We start from the raw sequence: 21,081 nt of genomic DNA, 5'->3' as shown, positions 1-21,081 counted from the left end.
GAAACTTATTTTGTAAAATGAGGCCAGCTGAGTAAACCCTTTCCATGGGTATGAAATATATATATAGCCCAGTTAGTATTCAAATAGTTTGTTGCTAAATCATATGAAATTACATTTAAAATGCCTGTACCATTGATGCCATTCATACATTTATTAAACTATTTTATCAAAACATACAGAGAAACTGCACTATAAACCAGCCTTTCTTATTGCTTTTAAATTAAAAATGTTTGGCTCAAGAGCCACGGGGTGCAGAAAGCGTTCTTCAATTCCTCGCTAGAGGGCGCTGTTTTGCGGTGACAGCGGTGCTGGGAGCGGTGGGGTAGAAATCCTGCAGTGTGGCGTCACGGTAGAAAAATGGAGAGAGAGAGACTCCGCCCACCAACCGCTGCTTCCGATTTAAAAGACTGTCATTGGCTACTCGCCGTTTTAGTCATCTGCTTCGCTGCGCCGATTGGCCCGTTTAGGCAGTCAATCAGCACGCTGAAAGGGAGTTGACGTAATCTCTTCGGTAAATCAAGGCGATCCATCGATTTTTCATTTTCGGTCGGCTTTGCAGACGGGCGGCCACAGGAGGAAAAACAAGATAGTTCACCGAGTCACCTTGTTCGCATTTTCTTTTTTTTACATATCCATCCCGGCGGAGGATACCGCTATAATGGGTAGTTTCCACGGAAGCGGACATTGTAGCAGTTTACGTGTGTGCAGATTTTGATAAAAAAAAAGAAAAAGAAGCAGCAACAACATCCTGACGCCCGCAAGCTAAACGTCAGTCCTGCCACTGTCCGGTGGTGCCGCCTAGGATAGAGTCGCCAAACGTGAGTATGAACGACGGGTTTGTGTGCAGGCGTAATCTCATCGGTTGTTGTGTCTAGATTCATTTTCTGCTTGGTCCCAACGTTAGCCGTGGAGGCGCGTGTCCGGTACATGTTTACGTCACGTTCTGGACGTTTTGCGGGTTATATTCTTGTGGCACGAGCCGAGCGAAGGATGCCGTTCGTTGAAAAAAAAAGCGTAACGGTTATCCGCAGTTGGTTAGCAGCTAACACTTTAATGTTGACAGACGCCGCAGCCGCTAACCCTTTTTTTCACCATGTCATTACTGCGTCCTAAGAAGCAAATCTCACAATTGTCGCTTAAAACTGCTCTCGGCGTAATGCTTTTTATCCGGTTTTATAACCGTTTGCTGCCGAATAAACGCGAACAGTGCGTCCCAGGCAGCCCGTGCTGCTAATGCCAGCCTTTTAACTCTCCCCACAACATTCAGCGGCAGAGGAGGATTAGCCCACTTCTTTAACATCGGCGAATTCAGTGTTTTTTCAGTATTAGAAATGGACGCAGAGTCACATGCAAGCAGACGGGGGGGCCCGGCTCGTTGTCCCGCTGTAGCCCGAAGCAAGAGAGGTGGGGTGGGGGGGAAAAAAAGAGAGGGAGATAGGATTTCATGGGCGTATGCTTCAAGTATGGCTGACTGCTGGAATCTGGAAAAAAACAAGGGCCAATTTATTAATCTAGGGTTGAAATGGACTAAAAGCGACTAGAAGGATGGGGTTTTGATTTAGTCGAAGCATAAGACGCAGAGGCGGCCCGAGGTTGAAGGAGGCCCTGGGCACCGTTTAGTTTGGGTGTCCACTTTCATTATGTATGTTATGAAAAAGACTTGTAGGAGTTGTGCGTGTATATATTAATTTTTTTCCCCCAATCATCATGTTTATGTAAAAAATTAGAACACTTGCAGCCAAAATCCCAAGAGGTTTAATATCAACATTTATTGTAGATTATACAATTTTATAAGAAACGCTCAATAATTGATTTTTCTCACTTTTTAGTAGTCACTATAAATATCACTTACTTGGCTTGCAACAGTCTTTTGATTAACCCCATTTGTTTTTTTGTAGGGCGTATTTTTATCGTTAATTGCAGCAGCAGAGAAGAGTCTACCGCAAAATATCGAGACCCTCGATTAAATCGCAACGCTGCGACGATAAGCCCTGTCAATAAAAAGACTATAGAAGATATATATGAATATGTCGGCATGTTTATCAGGAATTTTTAATACTGTATCTTGCAATCACAAACACAGATATAGTTTTGAGGGGGCGGCCCACTCCGTAGCGTAATCGCCACTCAATCGATTGTACCACAAACAGTAGAACCCTGATTCTTTGATAGCAGTATGCCTGCTTCGCTTCCAATCGAGCTCATCAGTGACTGCGGTGTGGCCCCCCTTCCTTTTATATTGCCATTGAATGCTATTTTTGTTGTTGTTTTTCATACATCTGCACTTAACACAACTCTTTTTTTTTATTTTTTTTTTTTATTATATCTTTATTGGTTCTCGAGAAAGTATCGTTTACATGACAATAGGCATCATCAAACTAACTTCAACATTTGAAATAAGATTAACATATAGACCATTGCCTTATAACAGTCAAATCAAAAATGTAACTACACTTCTCTGAGGGAGATTTTAAAGTGATTATAAAGAAAAGAAAGTGTGGAAAAAAGAAAGGCGGGGGGGGGGGAACAGTAACAAAACAATATAATATAAGATAATTATAAAGCATGGCTATTCTAAGAGAGTGGGTTGCTGAGTGAGTTTAACAAGTTTGGTCTTTAAAAATGAAATCAGGTCTTTTAGGTTTTACATAGTCTACCCAAACCTTCCAACACTGATCAAATTGTTCGGTCCTGTGACTGAGAGAGGCTGTTATTTTTCCCATCTCATAGATGTTGAATGTTATGTTAATCCAGTCGTCTAATGTTGGTTTGTCATGTGATAACCATTTTCTTGTAATGTTTTTCTTACTTGCTGTTAATAAAATGGTCATCAGATATTTGTTTCTTTTTGTGGCGTCTTGAGGAATTATACCTAAATACATAAGCTTGAATTCCAAAGGAATGTTTTGCTTAAAAATGTCTTGTAGAGCACTTTTTATCTCTTTCCAGTAATGTTTTATAATTGGGCAGTCCCAGAAGACATGATAATGGTTTGCATTTTGATTTCTACATTTTCTCCAACATGCAGGAGGATTTCCATCATAGTGACATTTCTGAGCAGGTGTAATAAAGAATCTTACCAAATTTTTCCATCCAAATTCCTGCCATTGTAGTGATTTATTATATGTCCATTGATATCTCCACATTATTGTCCATTCCTCCTCAGTTATTGTCAAATTGCCCTCTCTCTCCCATCTTGTTTTGATATGTTGGGTTGAATTGTTCTTTAGGTCCATAAGGTTTTTATAAATAAGCGAGATAATTTTCCCTGTAATTTTTGATTTATAGGCATTAATAAAAATTTCCATTAAGTTCATCTTTTTGTCAGTGATTGGTTTAATTTTTAAGCTAACAAAATTCCTTAGTTGCAAATATCGATAGAAGTCCTGTTTGTCCAAAGAATATTTTCTTCTGAGTGTTTCGAAATCATTTAAGATGTTGTTGTTCATTATTGTGCACAGAGCAGTGATTCCCTTGGATGTCCACTCCTTAAATCTGGCATCCAGTTTGTTTGGTGTGAAGTCTGAATCATATGCGATCCATTTTATGATTGTCAAGTCGTTCTCAAGTGCATTTTCTTTAACAATAGTTTTCCATGCTCTAAGGGTTGTTTTCATCCATTGGTTATCTATATTGTTTATGAAACCCTGTAGATTTGCATCAGCTAGAATTGCCTGCACAGGAATGGGTGTCACCTTTGTTTCAATAGTTTTCCATTGAGCATTATATGTTGGGTCGCAACAGTGTATCAATGTTCTTGCTTGTGCTGCTAAATAATAATCTCTAAGGGAAGGCAAACCCCAACCTCCCTTCTTCTTTTCCAGTTGCAATACCTTATATCCAATTCTAGGTCTTTTACCTTGCCAAATATATCTTGATAGTAGTTTGTCCCATTCATGAAAAACTTTTGGATTTATTTCAATTGGCAAAGTTTGGAATAAATATAACAATCTGGGCAGTATGTTCATCTTAATCGAGTTAATTCTTGAGCTAAAACTTAGAAAAGGAGTAAGATTCCATCTCGTGATATCTTCTTTAATTCTTTTTTGTATGGGGACGTAATTATATTCAAATAGTTTTCCAAGGTCCTTTGGTATAGTAATGCCTAGATATTTAAAGTGGTCAGTGTGCCAGGTTAAGGGGTACTTGTTTTGGATTTCCTGAGTTGGAGTATAATTATAAGACAGTAACTGAGTTTTGTTAATATTGATTTTGTATCCTGATAGTTGACCAAATTGTTCGAGTAATTGCAGCAAGGCTGGGAGGGAGTAGGTGGGTTGTTCCATATAAATCAATATATCATCTGCATAGCAAGCCAATTTATGTTCTCTCCCTTTGATAATTATTCCTTTGATGTCCTTATTTTGTCTTATCGATTCACAACTCTTTTTTTACAGTTAACCAGTAAGTTAACGAGCAATCAAACTATGTAACAATGTCTTGCTTGACCATCACACTAGTGACTTCATGTCATTAGCTGTGTTTCCATCCAATTTTCATGCAAATCTTGAACAAACTTTTTAAATATCACTAAAAAGATGTGCATCAGACGCGTTTCTCTTTACTGGTTTGTAGCAAATTAACCAGGAGACGCACAGCGTAACGTCGTCATACGATGACATTGGCTGCAATAAACAGGAAGTAGATGTTGCTAACTAGCGCGGACCATAGATCAGTAGTGGAGTGAGGCTGAGTTTTATTTATAATTTTTTTTTTTTTTTTTTTTACGAATGAGACTTAGAATGCTCGCGTCTCTTCGTTGGTCCACACGTACCTGTTGTTGCTGCCAGACCTGTTTTCGAGCGTTATGGGAATATCTGAGAAGATGCCGGCATCAGAAACAGCTGATTAGTCATGTCAGGAAGACGTTCGCTATGTCAGAACCGATTCGACAAATATGTTTCCATCTCCTCTTTAGCCCGGTTTTTCGGAGGAAGGCTTCAGTACCAGAGGAAAACAATCAGATAGAAAATGACATGATCTTTTCCTTGATCTTATTAAATACTGAATTCCAAGAGCTTTTTGTTCTGGTAGTAATTAAATTGTCTCTTGGTAACACAATTAGAAGTAGATTGTCCTTCTGCTACAGTGAAGAGGTGAAAATTAATTTATTTTATCTGTCACTTGTGCACCTCCGCCCCCTTTCTAATGCTGCTCTTGGCAACAACCTATATGCCCCATATAAAAAAAACTGTGATTGTTATATGACAAACAAGATGACAGCTACATGTGCCTTGTCTGTTAAGCAGAGGTTAAAGGGCTTAAAGTATTATAGAAAAGGGCAATTACTCACCAATTTCTGTCCCATTACAGGATGTAAATAATGCTTTTCATTCTTAGGTGTGAGCAGACTTTATTAAATTTAGGTCTTATGAAATTTTTCTTATGTGCAAAACCTGCACACGTGTCAGGCTTTTCTGTGAGAATGTAATTACTCCTGGGAACAGCTAGCAAAGTTGGCTCATACCTAGAGCTGATCCTGCATGTTGTGGAGCCTATATTACTGTTATTTAGCTTTGCACATTGCTAAAATACTTTCCACCACGCATATGCACTCATCTTTTTGTTGTCGTCTTCTCTTCAGGAGGGATATAAACGCAATCTTACTTGGGAGTCCGACCTCAGGAGCAAGCATGTCTGGGGCGTCTGTAAAAGTCGCCGTGCGAGTCCGACCCTTCAACTCCAGGGAAATGGGCAAGGAGTCAAAATGTATCATTCAGATGCAAGGCAACACTACAAGTAAGTGCTCCGCCGGCTACAACATAAAAGCAACCACACAGACCGCGTCTTTGAGCGTGCGCGCAGGTTCGTCCGCACATCCTCCCGCATGGTGGGTTCTTCGAGGGGCCTGTGCAAAGAGCAGGAGAATGGGCAACCTGAATGGCGAACGGACAAGGAAAAACAGGCTGAAAGGGAATGAAAGGCTCGCAGAAGGGAGTCCCCCCCACCCCCCCTACATGCCTGTGGTGTCTGAGAAATCCACTGTTGGTCCCTGATGGAGGGACCCAGGGGTCATTATAAAGGCTGACCCGCAAATCACCTCCCAGTTCATTGAGGCTTTATCACAGTCCTAGTTGTTTATAATCGCCTTATCTCGGATCCTACGCTAACAATTTTGCTTACTGCTCTTTAGAAGCAAATAAAATGTTATAGATTGAAGTTATTCATTCACTTGGTGAACTTGCAACGTCACTGTTTTTTTTACTACGCTAAAGCTGTTCAATTGACATATGATCAGTAGAGATGCGGCGTTCAATCAGCCAGAGATTTGGAATCGGCCAATTTTCCCCTTTGACCGGCTCTGATCGGTGATTGGCTGATCAGAGATGAAAAGTCTTTGTTTTCCTATCCATTAAATCCATCTTTTCTATTCTGTAAGCTCAACAGCTAACAGCATGCGCTTCTAGGTGAAGGTTGGAGACATGTTTTTATGCATAAATAAGGATATTCTAGTGATTAATCTATTGGACTCAAAAGGACAAGTTCAATGAAGGAACTTGGTCAGAACTGGAATTTGAATTTCAGATGTAGCGCTGCTCTGTATTGGCAAGAAAAAGCTAAAATGGTGCTCCCTATTACTCTATTTTAGATTTTTCTCTTCCCCTTTACCAAGCTGTTATAAAGACGAGTAAGTAAAAAAAAAAAAGCATGTCCTGATGCCAGAGTCTTGGTTTTATATGGCCTCAGGCTCTACGATTTAGAGAAAAAATGAACTGGATGGATTGAAACGAGCAGCAGGACTCCTAACTGCAGTTAAAGGAAATGTTCTGATGCCAGATCATGCAGAGATACTTTAATTAATGGATCCTTGTGGATATAAATCATAAGTTAAATGTTTTTTTTTTTTTAGTCACATGATCAACCTGCTTATTTGTGACTGTGAGTCATCAGGTGCTGTGAGGTATTAGCTGCCTCCTTAGTCATGACGGTGCTTCATGTCCCATTTCAGGCCGATGATTAAGACCCACCCCCCCTGACGTTGACAGAACCAGTCAATGACCCAGTAACACGGCATCTTCTGACAGAGGAGACTTGTTTTTTCTTTTTCTGCCAGTCTCTCTGGCTCTCCTCGACTCTCTACTGTCAGCCTTATCAGCCTCGTTAGTCTAAGCCTGTATGAATCTTCTGTAAGATCAAGTGTCCCTCCTAGATGTGGCTCACTTGTTCTTTATCTCTCCCAGTCTACCAAAAAGAGGATTTGTTAAATCCCCGGCACGTTTTAGTCCATATCCTCGGGTTTTACATTATTCCAATGTCACCCAAAAGGAGCTGGAGGGGGGGGACCTGTGGTTTCTGGCAGAACTGCAGTGGCATATGCGGTCCCTTTTTTTTTTTTTTAAAGGAGCGGGTTAGTCAGCGAGTGTGTAAGCGAGGGAGAGGAGTAGGCTGCTGCACCGCCTGCTCTACCTCCCCATCGCATGGCCAGATTGCAGAGCAGAGAGAGAGAGAGGCTGGCAGGGAGCCAGGCTCTTCTTTCATCAAGTCTTCATTGCAGATGGTACGCTAAGAATGGTGTCCTGTTAGGATGCTGAGAGTTTTAACGGTACCGAGTGGATCCGGCATGTAGGAGTTCTTACATTTAGGGCGATTAGATGTGCACTACCTTTCTGCTCAGCTAGATTTCCTCAAACATCCTGACTCGTCATGTTTAGCGAAGTCTGCTGGCTTGGGTTTTAGCTTCACGTTCTAAACAATTCGTTTGTTGTGTTTTTAGTTATGCTATCACAATGTTTTTCATCTATTTTGCATTTTTATTTATTTATTAATTTATTTATTACACAGTTTTCGTTAGCAGTTAGTTGGAGTCGGTGTTGCAGTGTTGGATGCCTTTGAGCTGTTTGATTAGGAAGAGCATTAGAAAGAAACTGGCATTCATTACGGGAGATGGCCGTAACGTATCGGAATAGTGTCCAGAGGGGGCGCCACCTTTTGAAGAAGTGAAATTGTCAAATCCAGGCGACAATAACTGAGGCGGCCCAACTGGGAAATAATTTTTAATGGCCTTTTCCGACATCCATTTTTTTCTTTTTCTGTCACCCTTCCTGTTATCTGTTAAAAGTCTCACTCTCTCCATCAGTCCAAATCAACAGCTGGACTTGCTCACATAAAGTAGTTTTCAGTGGCTCCTTTGGAATTGGGTTTTTAAGACTGCGACCGTCCGGTCACTGGTCAGCACCGTGTTTCTGCGTGCGTCTCTGTAGCGTAGAGTGTGTGTAACGCCCAAACATCAACAGGAATGCAAACCTTCACAGGCCGATTCCGATGATCGGGATCTGACCTAACGAGTCTTGATTTGGACAGGTTGGATACTGTCTTTGTTTTTAACACCCATCTAGCTTTTGCTTTATCAAAAGAAAGCGCTAAGGACATGATGTTTGAGGCATTTACACAATATTTCCTCCCCCCTGTTCTGATACATTTAAAAGAGTGGGGTGAGACTATAAGTGAACAAAAACATGCACTTTATCAACTCTTTAATGTTGGATTATGTCAATCAGTCCTCATATAAATAAGCGGGTGAATGGTCAGAAAGGGCTAACCGAACACCGCCTACAATATGTGCGTTTTCATGCTATTTTAAGTTTTTGGGGGGGATTGAAATAGGACCGAAGGCATCCTGGCATTTTTCATTCAGTTGCTTGGTCAGCGTGTAGGGGTTTGGCAGATGTTTGTGAGAGGCCACGGCACTCCCCCCCCCCCCCCCCCCCCATTGTGGCTTGCTCAAGGGCAAATGTGTCCATCCGTGTGCGTGTGTCGACAGTAAAGTGCAAGAGCGAGCTCGGGGGGGGGGGCAAGGAGAGCAGGATGAGCTGTCTCTCCTCCTCCTCCCTTTGCCCCGTCTTCACAATGCACAGAGGGTTGTCGAGGACTGGGTGCATGCAGAGGAGCAGCAAATTGATTATCCAGTGTGCATGGCCTCCGCAGCCAGCCTGGAAATAAGCAAAGGCCTCTTTCAGCAGAGGCTCTGAAACATACCGGAGCTAACGTTGTTATAAAGAGGAGATGTGACGGCCGGTTCCGCCCATTGGCGTTGGTGCCTCAAACGGTAAACAGTTCCACCTCATCCACAGCGTTAATGATACTCCCGTCCGTCTCCATCTCGTTACGTAAGCCGTGCGTTTCGCGCCCCCGAAGCCAGTGAGCAGAAACAAAGAGAGGCTGCACGCAGAACCACCACTCATTCATTTTTCAGAGCAGACGACCGGCGCAAGGCATCCTGGGTAAACCCACCAGACACCTTTTCACATCTCCCAAGAACTGAATGTTGTCCGGTGACATGCCCAGTGGTGAAGTATAAACAAAGAGATAAGCTGATGAAGCAAACCAAAAGGTCACCCCCCCCATCAATTAAACCTTCACCTTTCAGATGTAATTCCACCGAGTGTCCTCTCGGTAAGAGCTAAGTGGTCGGTGACATTAGAAAATCCCCACGGGTGGGGATGAGTCCTGCTCCAGCGTCGGTTCCGCATAGGAAGAGGCGTCAACACGGCACAAATAACATTCAATTAGCCCCTATTTATGAGGTATAGACATTGAGTGGGATAGCAGAGGGACCTCTGGGAAGCTTTGCTTTGAGGGACAACGACTCGTGCGCTCAACCCTGTTCACACACGGACGATTGACCCAATTAGGACCAGTAATCCACCAGGCCTGCATCAGGACGCCACGCCCTGCCACCGTAATCCCTCTGAACCATGTGGGTGTACGTAGATATGCAAATATATGAATGTCCCCGCCGGAGTGCTGCATTTCTCTTCGCTTCCTGCTTGAATTGTTTCAGAGCAGCACAGCCGCGTCTCACAAATGCCTCAGATTTTCAGGGGTGGGCTTTCTAAAGGCTAAATTGCACATCTGCTTCAAATGGATACTGTTAATTGTGAATGTGGTTACTATCGTCAATTGCATTTGTTTATATGACGGTCTGGGTGAATACTTGATTCTGATTGGCTGCAGGGTGTCCATTAAGAAGTGTTATAGGACACCTGTAAAAAGTTAACTAGCCTGATTGTTCTAAATTATTGCGTATATTGTAAGTGACCCTTCGAGGTGTCCATTATCAGAAATGGATGGACTTCGTTGAGGTGTGGAAGAGTCACGCCTCCATTCCGTCCATCACTTTCTGACAATGGACACCCCGTCGGGTGTCATCCCTTACTTAGCTTCAAGATGCCACCAATCAGAATTTTCTGGCCAGTTTACGATTAGGGATGTGTGATTGTGCCAGAAGCCTACATTGCTATTTTCTTTTTCAACCACGGTTGTGATTGCCATTCTTTTTTTAATTTGGTTTTTCCTGTGCGTGTTTGTAGACCAGGTCTGTTTATAACATGAAATTTGACAGTTTATTTGTTTTTTTTATTAATCCAAATATTTTGATTAACTTGTCGAGTTGAACGTCGATCCTTGTTGAATATAGAGTGCAGCTAACAAACAAGGCTGTGTGTTAAACAGTTTCACTGGTACTTAATACAATGATACAATTCCTGAATATTTCTGGTAATTAAGTATTCATCTAATAAACTCAAGATAAATTGATAAACTGTTAAAAAAAAACAACAACCCACAAACTGATTTAGTTATCTGTTTATAGATATTCGCCGCACATGGAGAAAAAATAAAGAATACTTCGGCAGATAAAACTGCAAACAAATATGAAATAAAATGAGCAAATACCTGTAATATATTACAGGTTCTCATTCTCGTTAAATGTTATGAGACCAGACATTTTATGCCTCTGCGTTTTGGAAATCGTGTCTTTTTAAAATTGCGATTATACTGCACATGCAATCAGTTGTACAGCCTTATTTACGATCTTTGGTTTTTGGAAAGATTTGATGCGAGCGAATGGGGATCTTTACTTTTTCTCTGAGATTTCTTAGATGAGTCCTACATTTCCAAATCCAGCCTGTGCCATAACAAAAGGCAAAAGCTCAAAAGGACGTGTCTGTGCAAATTCTCAGTTATCCAGGTCATCGCAACAGCAAACAGGCTTAGATCAGAGGCAGCTGGACTTTTGCTCGGTTCTTTCTGAGCTCGCACTTGAGCTGGTGGCCAGCCGGATTGACACGAGACTCCTGGATAAGTGTGGAAACGTTTTTGGAAAGAACTGAGTGAAAGTCCGGTTACTAGGCCTGGACCATAATTCAATAACGACATATATCGATGATAGACAAAAAGGTCAATAAAAAGTTCAATAGAATAACAGTTTTCCTTCCTTTAGCATTCTATCATGTAGGTTAATATTACAGTCATTACATCCTCCCAACCAATCACAACGCAGGTCCAGGAACCAAGCTCCGCCCCCTTCAAAGAGTTCAGAGACCACGTGTTTTTTCTTTTTTAAAAACTTGTAGTTTTGGTAAAAAGTTGGTTGTATAAAGGGTTGAGTTTGAATTAAGTGTTCTGTATCTAAAAATAAGTTGCTAAGCAATAGCATAAAATGGCCAGGGCTGCACTTAAAATATGTTTTGAATTAGTTGATAATTATCGATATCGATCAATACGATTTCTGTTTTATCGATGTGCTTCTCTTTCTATATCATCCAGCCCTACCGGTTACCTCCGATTTAAGCCTGTTTACTGTCTCAAAAGGATAATGGAGGAACTTTGCTGAACTCCACTCAGTCTATGTTGTTAGCTGAAACTTTCACAGCCTGAACGCACAGCAGCCATATCTGTAAAAGTGTTTTTTTTCCCCTTTTAAATAGCCTCTTATGTCTCTGTGTTTCCTCTGACTTTAGTTGTAAACAATTTACTGACACCATGGGTTGCGCTTAAAGATGGCGCATTCGCTGCTCCCAAAAGATCGGATAAATTTTCGAGTGCCGTCTGGCAGCTTGAGCTGAAAATCATCCACTTCCAGTCACCATCTCTAGCTTTAAATGATAATTCTTTATAATTTATCATCGTTTTCTCCTCGTGTTAGGAAGGGTTTGTTTTAATCAGGACAGTAAGAATTATTTTATACTTTTGTCTGTTTTACAAAAACCTACTGAACCAACCAAGTGTGCAGCATGTCAATGTCAAGTTTAGGGCTTTCTGAGACGACAGGATCAAAACTTCTCTGTTTTTTAGAAACTCTGGTGTTTCTAATTAAACTTTAAGTAAAAGACCCTTCAAGCATCTCAATCATGACTCATTCCGTTATTGTTTTTTTGGATTAAATAACCCCAGTTTTATCTAATACTGCACAATACAACGTTCCACTGAGCCATTGTGATTGTTGATTAAACCCTTTAGTTTTATTGATGAGCGTTTTGGAAACGAACAAGAACTCTCAGCATGGCAGTAAAAGCCGTGAGAGGAACGCTAAATGCTGGAATGCACTTGACGGGGCAAAGGTGAGAAGAGCAAAGTGATCGGTTTCTTCAAAATACTGAAGCAACCACGTCATCGTCGGCTCTGCAGCGTATGACGGAGCGGCCTCAGTGAAGTAACCTGACACATTTACAAATTTCAAGCTGCTTTTGGAGCTTGTTTAGCTAAAATAAAAATATTTTACAGATTCCCCCGTGGGGGGGCTACCGTGTAGCTCTGTTGTTCCATGAAACCTAGTTTGTCCTGTTGTTCTTGCTGGAGGATAAAGTGAGTAAAGGTGCAAGATGTTTTTGCGCAGCGGGATTTGGAGCAGCGACTTCCTGCACGCCACCTCTGCATCCATCGGCTCATTTCATTTCTCTTTCCTAAGCTCCTGTTCTGTTCCAGCAGCTTTGCGAACGAGCTCGGTGCAATTTGAGCGAGCCTTTCATAGGAAACGTGGGATATCAGACGAGCCAACTCTCGGGTGAGTCGGGGGAGTCAGTCCCACCCTCGGCAGTCGAGACGGTGGAAGGCGAGCAAGAGCGCCGTTCACGTGTAGCGTAACGTGAGGCAGCATGGTAGCTTGGAATGATGGGGAACCGTTTTTTTTTGTTTTGGTAGCCATACACACTTAATAGCAGATTGCTTTGGCTTAAACAACACTGGCTCAGAAATGCTTGCTGGGTGGAATTTTTTTTTTTTTTTTCAGTTTCTTCTCAACACATCATCATGAACGAAGCCTGCCCTTTTATTTAGTGTGAGTTCAGATAATCTCGTTGAGATGAGGGCTCTGCGGTGGAGGCACATCACCACACGCAGCATCCTCTGTTCTTCTTATCGCGCTGGAGGACGGACCTTTATGACTCGGTCTGCGTGTTTGGATTCGTCGGCTCCCTGAGGGTATTGCACGATGGATAAGAATGTAAACAGGAATGTTTTTGGCTCTGTAATGGCCATGTACACGCCACTTAAAGACAAGTGGCAGTTGTCTCGGCTCACTCCAAACTGGCCTGAAAGCGGAGGGTACGTTGTCATTGGGCATGGCCAGCTGGTTAAAGTCCAAACAGCCCCCCCCCCCCACCCCCCATCCTCGCCATCTTCTCTGCAGGACCAGGAGTGCTTCCCACTTGTCTCTTCGGCCCAACATCAGTTCGTCTCTGGCTCGATGGCGGAAGCGGGGGCTAGAAAGCAGATAAAGGCGTGTTTGTTTTCCTGCTACCACGCTCCCGCTTTGATTCTTTTACCTTTTGCTTGGTTCGCTGCCTAGGTTGGGTTAAAAGCCTGAACTTTCCCACATTTAAGAGCTTGAAGTTTTTTATGTGCCGTCGTTTGCACTGTTCTCACTCCAGACTGTATTGTTTGGTTTAGTTTTCTTTTTTTCTTCTTACTCCTGGAGTCTAAGGGTTGCATTCAGAAACAAACTCCGGAGCTTTGCATTCACAGCACGGGTAGCTTGTTGCTGAGCAAAAAGCTCTTTTTTGGATAATTCATGAGTGAACATAGTTGTGATCTTTGTCACCATGGGGGTTTTGTAAAATGTAATAAGCATAACTGTAGACTTTAGAGTTTTTCTAATTGTTTTTCAAAGATAAATATCAAAGGGGGGAAAAGATGATTCTGAGCGATTTTCTTTTCCTTTTAACTATATGTTCCTGATGTCATGATTATGTAAAGGCATTTAAAGTGAAAATTCCGACGCTGAGGGGATACGGGTTGAGGAAATCCAGGTCAGCGCTCTGTAAAATGGGCGCTCGGCTCGCTGTGTGCCGTGAATGCACGGGGCTGTGTGTATTTCCCCGTCTGCACAGCCTGCTTTACTCTGGCGTTCCCACTCAGCTGCTCTGCCTGGATCATACAGTAATCTGCATGCTGTTTTCGGGCAAACAGAGAAATACCACCGTCGTAATTAGAGATCTGGAGCAGATTATTCCTTCCTGGGGAACTTGGTGATGGTCTGAAATGAATAGATATTTGGAAGGCTCTCTAGGGCCATGATTTCAATTTTTCTGAAGTATGAAGTGCAGGAGTATTTGAGTTCCAGTTCTGCTCTTTTCGTTATTAATGAAAATGTGATTTGCAACAATGCTATTACTAAGGTCTGCTAGAAACTTGTAATAAATAAAGCTGAGCTGTACGAGCAGAAGTAGGTTCTGCTAGTACAGCTTCTTAGTTTTCATTCTGTGAAAGAACTGCTTCCCTTGCCATACTTTTGTTTTCGTGGTTTCGTTTCATGATCGTCTCACTTCCCAAAAATCTAAAACCAAAGAAGAAACAAAAAAAAAACTAATATCTCTCAGCTGCTATGGCATCAGGTGTAATATTTTAAATGTCAGAAATTGAAGCGACGTAGCGGTGGCACACAGGATGTGTTGGAAAAGACCTTGGAGGGAGCGAAGGGAAAGGAGGAGTTACTCTCCTGGTTAAAGATGCACAGACCAGACTTCAGTGGCTGATTTCTGGGCTCCAATTTTGGTAAAGCTTGTACCTGGCAATACAGACGTTTCTCATATTCTGAACCATGAAGGATTTTTTCCAGTCTTCCTGCCACCAAGCAAGCATGACTATATGCATCAGGAACAGGGGGTGATGTCACACTGTGTGCGGGAGAGCAGTCGCTCTAAAACAGGACTTTACTGGCATTTTAAAACGAGGCAAAATGACTGCTGTTTTTTTTTATGCTAGCCGTGCTAACTGCTATGATTATACGCTAAACCCTGTTTAAAATGACGACTGTCTCTGTGTGTATTCCCTGGAACGTAGACCCTCGCTTTAATCCTTAGATTCCCTGAAGCCTTCCAACATTTGCCAAGTCCTGCATAGTCCTTGAAAAAAATAGATGTCTGATAAAACTGGCCAGTTCTCCTGTTCCCTGTTCACCTTGCCTGTTATCTGCTGAAAGCGCCGCTCTTTGCCAACAAGGTGGGAGCGTCTTACACCTTTCGCCCTTCCTTTGGGTTTAATCTAAACGCCTCACGGATGCAGAAAAGGGTTAAACCTTGTGAGCATTGAGGTTAAGTTCGTCACCTCTAAATGTTGTCATGAGGGCGACCTGACGGCGCTCACATACGGGGGATTTTCTAACACGAGAAGGTGTGGGTGTTGCGAAGTTTACCAGCTGTTGGGTTAACACCTTGTTCGGTAAACTCAGGCTGAAAATGGTTCAGTTCCAGTCACCGTTCCAGACTGTATGAAGAGTTAGACGGTGAGGCTAGACGCTGAGACTTTAGGAGAGAACCTCTCTCCCTTTACTTTCATATCATAACGTCACGCTGTGGATTTTTGGAGCCCAACACGTCGTCAGCTGAGAGGCCGCCCTGTGTCCCTCTTTTGTTGTAGTTCTGCGTTTGCTTCTGAATGGAGTCCTGCTGACGTCGCGTGTTTTCTCTTCTAGAAACCTCCCTTTAGTCCGCGCCGTTCTGAACCCAGCCACCAGGCCTGTCTAAGCTGCTGCTATCAAAGCCCCCCCACCCCCGCCTCCCAGCTCAGCACCAGGGGGGCCAGCGGTGTACGTAAGGGTTTGGCTTGGCGTTCAGCGGAAAGATTGGGCGGCTGAAATCTGTCCATTCCTTCCTGTCACTGACAGTCTGTCGGCATGCGACGCACCAGCTGCCATCTGCTGCTGTATAAATAGACGGCGGAGCAGAACTGGAACAGCTGGCGCAGAGACCGGGACCGTGGACCTCCTCCACTGCTTTCTAGCTCAGCAAGCGGCCTCGTCCACAATCGGGTCGATCCACATGTATCTGTTACTCTCTTTTGCCAGATTTCTTTGGGCGGGGGGCGCTCATCCAAAGCCCCTCTTGGTAACAAGATTACGCGGCAGCAATACATATTTATGGGCTTAGATGTTTATACTCCTGAAAAGAGGGGAAAGCCTGAAGAGAAAAACCTGTTACCAAATGTGTGAACATGTTAACCGGAGGAGGGGGGGGGGAGAAAAAAAAAATCCTGCACTCTCGTACGTGCCGTCACCTAAAACGTCCTGACAAAATCCTCTTAGGTTTGATAGGTTGTAGGAATTAAAAGGGGAATCCTGAGCAGCTACAGCATTCGTCTGGTACTGTAATGTATGGGCACAACTGTAAATAAGCAGTCCTCGCGCTTTAAAATGCACTTTATGTTTCTCGTCGAACTTCATGACGTTAAACCCAACCTTTCCAGCTTGTAAGCGTTGTGAAAAGGGTCATTGTTACAGCGGGGGGGGCACATAAAAAGCCTTGTCATAACAGATTACCTAATGTTTTCTGCAGACCCCGTTGTCTGCTGCGTTACCCTACATTCAACGCATTGTTCTGGTGTCTTCCTGTAATTTAATTCCCCCACACACACACACACACACACACACACACACTTCTTGTTTCTCCCAGTAGGAAGAGAAACATGACGTGACCAGCGTTCTGAGCATCCTTAAGAGTTTCTGGTACATCTCAGATGGTGGTTGTCCAACCCAAATGTGTGCTTTAGACAAGCGGACACGAACTTTCTACTCTCTGAGCCCACGAGCGACTCAGTCAAGAGCGATCCGTCTACGTCTGGACCAACCTCCGCCATCAGTCGAGGAAGTTCCTGCATCGGTCTGTTAATCTCGCCCCGTGCGTTCAGCGGGACGTGTCGGTTTCTGTTTTGGAGATGTTGCACAGCTTGTGTTGTGGTTGCAGCAGGCTCAGCTGTTTGTCAAATGTGCGAAGCGGTGCTCACACACTACTTTTAGCCCCACATCCAGCGATAACTCCGTCACCTGCGCCGCAGCCCTGGTAACAGTCATCACACACACATATCCGCAAAACGGGCAGGACATTTTCTGCGGTCGCCCCAGTATCCTACTCATCCCAGCCCCGCGTTACCTGCTAAAGGCTAAATCACCATGTCAGCGTTGACGTGGTTCTGCCGGGCTCACGGCGGCGGCTGCTTTGCTACAGCGCTCATGCTAAGCGTTGAGTCGGAGCTGCTGCAGCGTCAGCCACATATAGGCAAGACCGGATCTTTTTAAAGGCCACTAAACTTTTCAAAGTAGGATGAAATGTTGCTGTGGCGATTTGACTTGAACGTAACTGAAATCTGATTGAGATCAGTTGTAATTTAGGAGAAATTCTAGGAAAAATAAGCGAGCGACGTACACGGGTATACCATGAAAAGTATTAGTGCGTAAAATGCTACAATCAAAACATTTTACCCGGTTAAATAAAGGTTAAACAAACTATTATAATACAAGGATGTCAATAGTAATTTATAGTGATTTTATTAGTAGAGTTTATGAAGGGTACACAGAATGTGAATTTTTGGACATTTTTCTTGGACGTTTTAAGTTAGCTATATCGTTTGACTTAACAGCACTAGTGTTTGTCTTACTTCCTCAAACAAATATCACTCTACAGCTGACCAGATTTTTTTTTCTTTTCTTTTTTTACCCTCTCCCTCTCTGCTCCTTCTTTCCTGATCGTCTCTCTCTCTCTCTGTGTCTGCGCTGCTCTGACATCAGGGGAGCTTCAGCGAGGCAACCAGACCTAACTGAGCCATATGGATTGCTTGGATTGTTAAAAAATCAAATCAAATCAAAGCTGGACCCGAACTGAGCCTTTGGTTTCGCCCGTCGGCGGTAGCGTAGCCGACCGGGTCCTCAGGAGCGAGAGACAGGCTGACACATCGTGAAACGACCCGATGGCCAGTCCACCTCTGAAACCCTCTTTTATTAGCCAATACCACTTTAGACATTTCAGTTTCGAAGCCAGAAACCAAAAAACTGATATGATTAGGCAGCTTGAGCTGTTCATAAACAAATTGACCGCATGGCGATGTTTACAGCACAATAGGTATACCTGTCATTGTCAGTGCTCAGCATCCATGTTGCTTATTGATTTATCTTTAGGGAAAATACATATTTCCATCTATCATAACATCTGTAATGTTATCATCTTTAATTTTAGCCATATTTTATGAAAATCTGATAAGATTAAATTAAACCAACATGGTTTTGTTGACAGGACTAGCTAAATAGCAATGGCGCCTGTGTGATCACATCATTGTCAATAGCGGGATGTCCGATCCAGTATACCAATGGTTCTGACCATTTCAAGTTCTTTTGATGAGCTGTAGGAGAAATTCCCGGGGTGATCAGCATTTTCTGCCAATGTGGAGCGTGGGCTAATGTAGGGCTGCACATCCCCCTCCTGTGGCTGCACACATCTGGTCAGCTGGCTGAACGATGGCTCGTACACTGCTCCCTCGCTTACAAGAAGGCTTCTCTGGTCCATCATCAAAATGAGAATAATACTTCATGGGTGCTGTGACATTTAGGGAGGGCCCGCAGTTTTACCAGAGGTTGCCTCATGTGGTCTGTGTGTCCTGTGATGGACGGGAGACCTGTCGATGGCGTGGGCTGCCTCCCAGCCTCCTTAGGCACTAAACGTAATAATGTTGCCATGGGAAAAGTGTTCAAATGAATTACCGCCACATCAGTTGGCCTTTAAGGGCAGACTAAGAAGCTTTGTATGCTGCGACAGACATCTCATTGAGCAGAACATTTCTGGAACTGCATGACTCTTTAAAAAAAAAAAAAAGAAAAGAAAAAGAAAAGCGAGCCGCATGAGCTACAGAGTGCGCTGAGTGCACACTGCCTTGTCGGTGTCCGTGTCCATGTTCTGCAGAACGGTGGATCTGATTGGCTGCTCTTTTTAGCAGGTTAGGTCTTTGTCTTCCTGTCAAGGTTTACCTACAACTTCGTTTCCTGCCATCATCCCCGTCTTGCGACTCTAAGTCGGCATCGATCAGCCTGAGTGAACAGCTAGCAGTTCCCCAGAGGTTTACTTGAAAAGAGAGGCTGATGTGTTCAGCCATTTTAGACTCTCTCTCTCTGCATGTCTCAGGTGAAAGGCGAAAGCTTTTAGTCCCCATCTGGTGCTCAGAGACCTCCTAACAGCCTAATTAGGGAGGTGTGTGTGTCGTATTTCCTTTTCAAGCTTTCCTGCTTGGATTATAAGACCCCATGCTGTACGCTGGAGCAGAAAATGTCTGCCAGCTATAACCAGCTGACTGATGCTCTCTGGATGGCAGGATGTGGTTAGTTAACTGCTACCTACCTTGCTTTGAAATGGGAGAGCGCCCGCAGAGGGCTCACATATTCCCAGTCTTAATTTTTATCAGGATCTGTGGATGCACTGCACTTCCAGGGAAAAATAACTTTACTCGTGGCTTTTTATTGGCTGGGTTTTCTGCCGTGAGTCCGTTAGAGTTTGGTTCTCATCATTGGATCTTCTAAATAGAAAATTAGTAACTAAGGTTGACTATATATGAAATATCTGATAATAATGAAGTTGCTCCGGCACACTTTGTGTATCAATGTTTTTTCTTTTCCCATCTTTGCGTAGTGAAAGTTCCAATTACGTATGGGATCTGACATTATGAGGGGCTTAATGTCTTAGTTACAAATCCCCACAGCTTTTCAGAGCGAGCTTTTCCGTATGTTTCGAACGCTCACACCGCCATAAGCCTGAAATCAGCACTTGAATAGACCGCTGCTGATCCTAAATCTGTGTTTTTTTTTTTTAAAGCAACTCCCAGCGATCGGTGATAAGGAATGCACGAGAAGAGAGGAAAAAAAAAGGGAACGCAGCGTGCCGCATCCTCCATCCCCCCCCTTCTGTGCCAAGTTGAAGTTGTTATGGCAACCGGAGTCTGGTCCTATACCTGTTGCCATGGTTGAGAGGGACAGATTTATGACGTTGTTTATGAGGCAGCAAAAATGCCGCTTCCATCTCAGGTCTGGAGTGCAACTCCTGCTTAGGTTTAAATGGAAGCGTGGTGGTGCTTCCTGTAGACCCCTGGGCTTGGTTCCTCCATACAGGACTCATTGTTTTTATGCTAGTTAATGGTGTGCAATATCCTGATAGGATATTGCTAATTATTTTGTAGCAATATGCTGCTATCTTACTCTTCTTTAATGGGACCCAACTCATTTGATAGACTGCCTCAGAGACACCGGCCAAGCCGTTTTCTCTTCTTTGTGGCCAAATGCGACAACCGTGCCACACACGGATGATTTATCACCGAAGAAAAGCCGTGCTGCAGCAGCAGCTGCTGTGTTTAAAACCTTTTTACCCTAAATATTCACCCCATACGTCCTGATAAGCTGTTTAACGTCCTAAAAATGCTGTTTAGGAATTGTGTTGACCTGGTGGCCAGAGATGCTTTGTTCCTTCCTGGGCTGAGGTTTCGCCATCAACCCGTCTCCAAAGGACACTGTGTCTTGTGGTTTCTATTGCTGTGCAGTCTCTCGAACGCAGAATCCGAGCTAAGGATGCTCGCTCATTAATAGCAACTGTAGATTGTTCCAGGAAAAGGGTAATAGGGGCGTCTGTAACCTAAACCCCCCCCACACCCCTCCTGATTTCTTCACATAGACTCTCCAGTTTCCCTCCTGAGGCAGGTCAGAGGTGAAAATGGGCTTTATTTAGCAGCCCATTTCTCTGTATCCTCTTCCATAGCCCAATTATAGACGCGTCTGCCGTGCACCTTAACCTGAGGTTCGCAGAGCGTAGAACGCAAACGTTTGAAAGGAAGAAAGCCCGTGTAGGTGCGGTAGGAGTTGGTATAACCATCACATATTTAGAGAGCAGAGCAGTTCAGAGGACATGCAGTGCTTTTCTGTCAGCATGATGTGACCCGTGGAGGGCGACATGCAATCCCTCTCTCTCTCTCTCCTCTCCTCCTGCATTATTGATAAGTGTGGCGAAATCCTCTGAGCGTGTCAGGCACTCTGCTAGCGACATCTTGATGCGAAAGCCT

The 21,081-nt window shown here is 43.5% G+C and overlaps 1 protein-coding gene across 29 annotated transcripts in view; it reads left to right on the top strand.

Annotated features, from left to right (window-relative positions):
* The first annotated feature begins 488 nt into the window (after positions 1–488).
* Positions 489–21,081, top strand: part of kif1b (kinesin family member 1B) — a 71,018-nt gene continuing 50,425 nt past the window's right edge. For 15 of the 29 annotated variants that reach the window (XM_036136612.1, XM_036136642.1, XM_036136622.1 and 12 more), the window contains exons 1-2: positions 496–818; positions 5,585–5,739. In XM_036136612.1, coding sequence (XP_035992505.1) covers positions 5,634–5,739 — 106 coding nt within the window. In that variant the 5' untranslated portion in view covers positions 496–818; positions 5,585–5,633. Of the gene's footprint in view, positions 819–5,584; positions 5,740–21,081 lie in introns of all 29 variants that reach the window. The other 14 variants (XM_036136679.1, XM_036136645.1, XM_036136671.1 and 11 more) reach the window with 6 other exon arrangements.

Source organism: Fundulus heteroclitus, chromosome 1 (assembly GCF_011125445.2).
Source record: "Fundulus heteroclitus isolate FHET01 chromosome 1, MU-UCD_Fhet_4.1, whole genome shotgun sequence".
Lineage (NCBI taxonomy): Eukaryota > Metazoa > Chordata > Actinopteri > Cyprinodontiformes > Fundulidae > Fundulus > Fundulus heteroclitus.
The sequence above is the reverse complement of the archived record's forward strand: the minus strand, read 5'-3'. Positions and strand labels throughout refer to the sequence as shown.